The 4,673-nt window shown below is 29.1% G+C and overlaps 1 protein-coding gene across 1 annotated transcript; it reads left to right on the plus strand.

Moving 5' to 3' along the window:
* Positions 1–588: 588 nt before the first annotated feature.
* On the plus strand, positions 589–1,347 carry LOC115702383 (monothiol glutaredoxin-S1). The gene has a single exon (XM_030629854.2). It carries the CDS (start codon positions 680–682, stop codon positions 1,001–1,003), a length of 324 nt encoding a protein of 107 aa, XP_030485714.1. The 5' UTR covers positions 589–679; the 3' UTR covers positions 1,004–1,347.
* Positions 1,348–4,673: the final 3,326 nt, after the last annotated feature.

Here is a 4,673-nt window from a genome sequence, read left to right on the forward strand (position 1 = left end):
TAATACATAAGTTTTGAATTTATTGTTGCTTTAATTTTATTCATCGTTCCAGTTTGGAGTATAATTTAAAAATAATATTTGTATTAATGATAGTTTAAAAATTATAATCTAATTTTTATAAAAAAAAAATATTTAATATAAAATAAATTTAAAAATAACATGTTTTGTTTTATTTCAAGACTATAATTGTTTAAAAATTTGTCAGTAATTAACTATAGTATGAGAATACGAAACTATATGTATTATATAATATTATTAAAAAAAATTATGCAAAAGGATGATTTATATATCTTCTACTATTAGGCCTAATGTTAAACTTGATCAACTCTAGGGGTGAGAGCAAAAGACGAAAGATAAAATCCATATATATATACAAAATGATGGGTGAATAATGAGGTTGGTTATGATTACATATCTGCCAAAAAAGAGGGTCAAAATCAAAGTAATCATAAAAGAGTAGTAGTTTTGGAATATTCCCAACTTTCTATCTTTGGAACATTTTCATTCCTTTGGCCGGGGGGGCCACTAGTCATCATTATCCTATACTCTGCATTAAATTAAATTCCCACCATACCATATAGCTAGTGTAAACCAGCTCATATATTGTTTAATTACTCTATAAAAACACCTTCATATTCAACACAATTTCCTCATACTATAGCTAATAATCAATATAACTATGGGCAGTGGTAGTACTATTGAGAGGTTGGTAGGTGAGAAGCCAGTGGTTATATTCAGCAAGCTATCTTGTTCAATGTGCCACTCAGTGAAGTCATTGATAAAAAATTATGGGGCAAACGTGACAGTGTACGAGATCGATGAGATTTCCAATGGTCAGCAAATTGAAAGGGAGTTATTACTTAAGTTGGGGGGTTGTCAGCCCAGTGTTCCAGCTGTTTACATAGGCCAAAAACTCATTGGTGGTGCTGATATCATCTTTACTCTCCAACTCAAGAACGAGCTTGTTCCACTCCTCATTCAAGCCAGAGCTATATGGATATAGCTACGTATACACAAAAACCATCATCGGCCATTATTATTAATTAATAATCTTCAATAAGTCTATATATATATAGAACGTTTTTGCTTCTTTTTTTGTTGTTGGGTCTTCATCATAATCTGAAATATCATCATTTAATCACTTGCTATATATATAATTAAGAATAATGCACTGAGTTATGTATCGTAAGATGATGATCTTCCTTCATGTATTGGCAAAGGTGGCCAACAACGTTAACGTACGTATATATATATAGCTATTTTTAATTTGGAAAGCCTTGAGTTTATTATCACTTTTTGTATTCTCGTTTAAACCATGTGATGAATAAAGCTATCCAATGGTTGAGTTTGAGTACGTATTATAACATATGTATATATGTATATGTATGTGTGTGTTTGTATAGAGAATCTATATATATGTTGTGCGACGGTATAATATATTTAAACTGACTTATAACCTATATTACGTTTTTTTTGCCCTAGTCATGACTTAGAGATGTATTGTTTCTTTTTTTATTTTATTTTTTTATTTCCGACTCAATTTTATGGTTTAATAAAATTACCATTCGGAGGCAAATCAGCATATATAATATATATTAGTAATAATAAATATTTCTAAAAATATTTAAGCATAAATTTTACTAAAAAAACATACATTAATTAAATTAAAATCGAAACATACATCAAATTTTACTCATAGCTAGTTATGTCATGTTTTGCTTCATTTTTAGATTTTAGTTTTACTGTATTCTCTTTATTTTATTCATGATTAGTAGTAAGTTTGATTGGCTATATATATATACTGTATGTACGTACTTCACTAATGATTAATAGGGCTATCTTTTCCTTTTTCTTATATTGTGAATTTTACAAGAAAGTAAAATGTAAATTTTACGCTCAAGTTTAATTTCCTCAAATATGCAATCACTTTTCCCTTGAAAGGATAAATTAAATTGTTATAATTATATCACGTCAAAAAAAACAAATTGTTATAATTATAATAAAAATATATATAATTAAATCCATAAATGGAGGGACATATATATAATTTTTAAAATTTTGAAAGGGCATATAGGTAAGAATTTCATTTACAAGTATATATCTAAAATAACTATATTACTTGGAATTTTATTTAAGGATAAATATGTATATAAGTAATTAACTTAGAAATTAATTAAAGATGAAAAATTATAGGAAGACAATATATCAAGAATGAAGTAATACAAAGCACCACCCCACAACAACAAAATGAACTAATAATTAATTAATTAACTGATCGTTTTAATAAAATTTGTTCAACTGAAATTAGTTGACAGTATATTGTGTACTATATATATCTTTATAGATAAGGTATAGTTAGGGTTTTGTTAGTTTTACAGACACTATAAAAAATAATAGCTAACTTTAGTGATAACTTTTAGTCACAGTATAATTTTTTTTGACTAAATAAATGTGACTTAGTCACAATAAAAAGTTACTTGTAACTAAAATATAGTATTTAGATATAAATTGTCATTAATTTAGTTTTAGTAAGTATTGTGACTAAAAGGGTAAATACCATTTTGGACCTTGTGTTTTGCAAAAGTTACAGATTGGACCTTGTGTTTTGTTAAATGACAAAATGGACCTTGTATTTTCTAAAATAGTAAAAATAGGACCTGAGCTTAATTTTTGATTATTTTTTTTTAATACAACCAACTTGAAGACAATACTTAATACGAACAGATATACAAAAAAATGTAAACAGTTTTGTCATAACACTTTTAGATCAGATTATAATTAAACTTTATTTTGACAAAAAATCAATTCAGGGTCCTATTTGTACTACTACCTCAGCTAAGCTTGGATGAAGAAGGAAATTTGTAACTACTATCTCAAAGTGTACTTTTTTCTATCAACTTAGCTCATAGGGATGTAATTGTATTTAATTTGATGAGAAAAAGTGTTGAACAAAGTTTTTTTTGGTACTTCATTTAAATTAATCAATTACAGCTCATAGACCTGAAAGCACTCTCAAGTGCTGAGTAAATCTTCTGAGTTCGTCTTGATATAACTTCGATTGTTCCTTTAGTTAGTACAAAAGTACTGCCACCTATGAATCTTCGAATAAGTGGAGAGTGCTCACACGTGTAGCACCACTCAAGAGTTATGATCAAGAAGGCTCATAGGGATTTGGTAAGGCAAGTGACCAATGAACACACTTATTTGATCACTTGGGGGGCACATAGGTTATGTTATGGTGTACTCAGTAGTCTAGTCGTACTAATGTGGTAGCAATTAGTTCATACTTTTTGAAAGCCTAGCATATATTTGTTGATATCTCAGTGTAACTCTATGTGCACTTCACCAATATCCTAATATGCTAATCTGATGGTTACTTATTTTCCTAACATATATATGTTAGTATCTCGGTACAACTCTATGTACACCTCACTGATCCCCTCATATGTTATCCTGATGGCAACTAACATGCACGCTAAATATGTATACATATATGCAACTATTATACTAATATTACATTAATTGATTCCGAATTCAAGTGTGCCAGTTATTCTGAATGGAAACTACTGTTCAACAATTTAAAGGCCCTAAGTCACAATGTACGTAAAACTGGTAAGTGACTTGCTAACTCACTTTCGGGGACTTAAACTCAAAATTAAAAATTTTTCTTATCAATAGATAGCGTGGAAAAATCTTAAATATCAATAAAACGTAAAAACCTAAGCTCCAGAATTTAAGAAAATCGATGAGCCAAAACCCCGAACGGTTAACTATTTTCTGGGACTCTGCTAAAAAAATCGGTCCACCTTTTCTGAGAAAACAGTGAACCATTTTTCTCTGCAGTTTTCACAAAACTTTCCCAAATTCAACCAAACTTTCTAGAATACCTAATAAAGGTATAACGAACAAAACCCAACAAACAAACGAAACAAAAACTCTCTGAATCAAAATCCACCACTAGAGACCAAGCCTTGAGTTTTCAAAACTCAAAACTCTATTCCAAGCCCAATAGCAACTAAAACCCTCTCAAATCAACCAAGAACTACATAAAACAACTTCCACAACTAATTTTAACCTCACCAAACTCAGACAGAGCTGAATTCTCAGAAATCAAATAAAAACTAACTTTAACTTCAAAACTAATAAAGATAAAAAAAAAAAAAAAAGTTTCTAGGATTACCTTGATCCTTGAATTCAATTCTCATGAAAGCCTAGCTGAGACCCTTGCTACAAACTTACGTGGCGTTTGGTTAGAGGTAATGAAATGGAATAGAAAGAAAAAGAAACAATCTTCATTTCATTCTTTTGTTTGGTTGCATATTAAAGTGTTGGAATGACCTTTCCACCATTTTGGTGGAATGACAATTCCATTTTGAAATGGAAGGAAAGACCATTCCAATACATGATGAGAAAAATTAATAATTTTTTTATCAATTTTTTTATGCATTTTAAATTTTATTTCATTCCATTCCTATTCACATTTTCATTCCTATATTTACATTCCTCCCAACCAAACTCCACCTTAAAGAATTACTCTAAAAATGAATTGGGTTCAGCTTAGCATGTTTGATTTTTTTTGTGGCCGAGAATAAGAGAGGTTTAGGAGAGAGAGATGTTATTTTGATTTTTTTAAGGGATAATGACAATTAATCAATATATATATATAAAGGAAT

Source organism: Cannabis sativa, chromosome X (assembly GCF_029168945.1).
Source record: "Cannabis sativa cultivar Pink pepper isolate KNU-18-1 chromosome X, ASM2916894v1, whole genome shotgun sequence".
Taxonomy (NCBI): Eukaryota; Viridiplantae; Streptophyta; class Magnoliopsida; order Rosales; family Cannabaceae; genus Cannabis; species Cannabis sativa.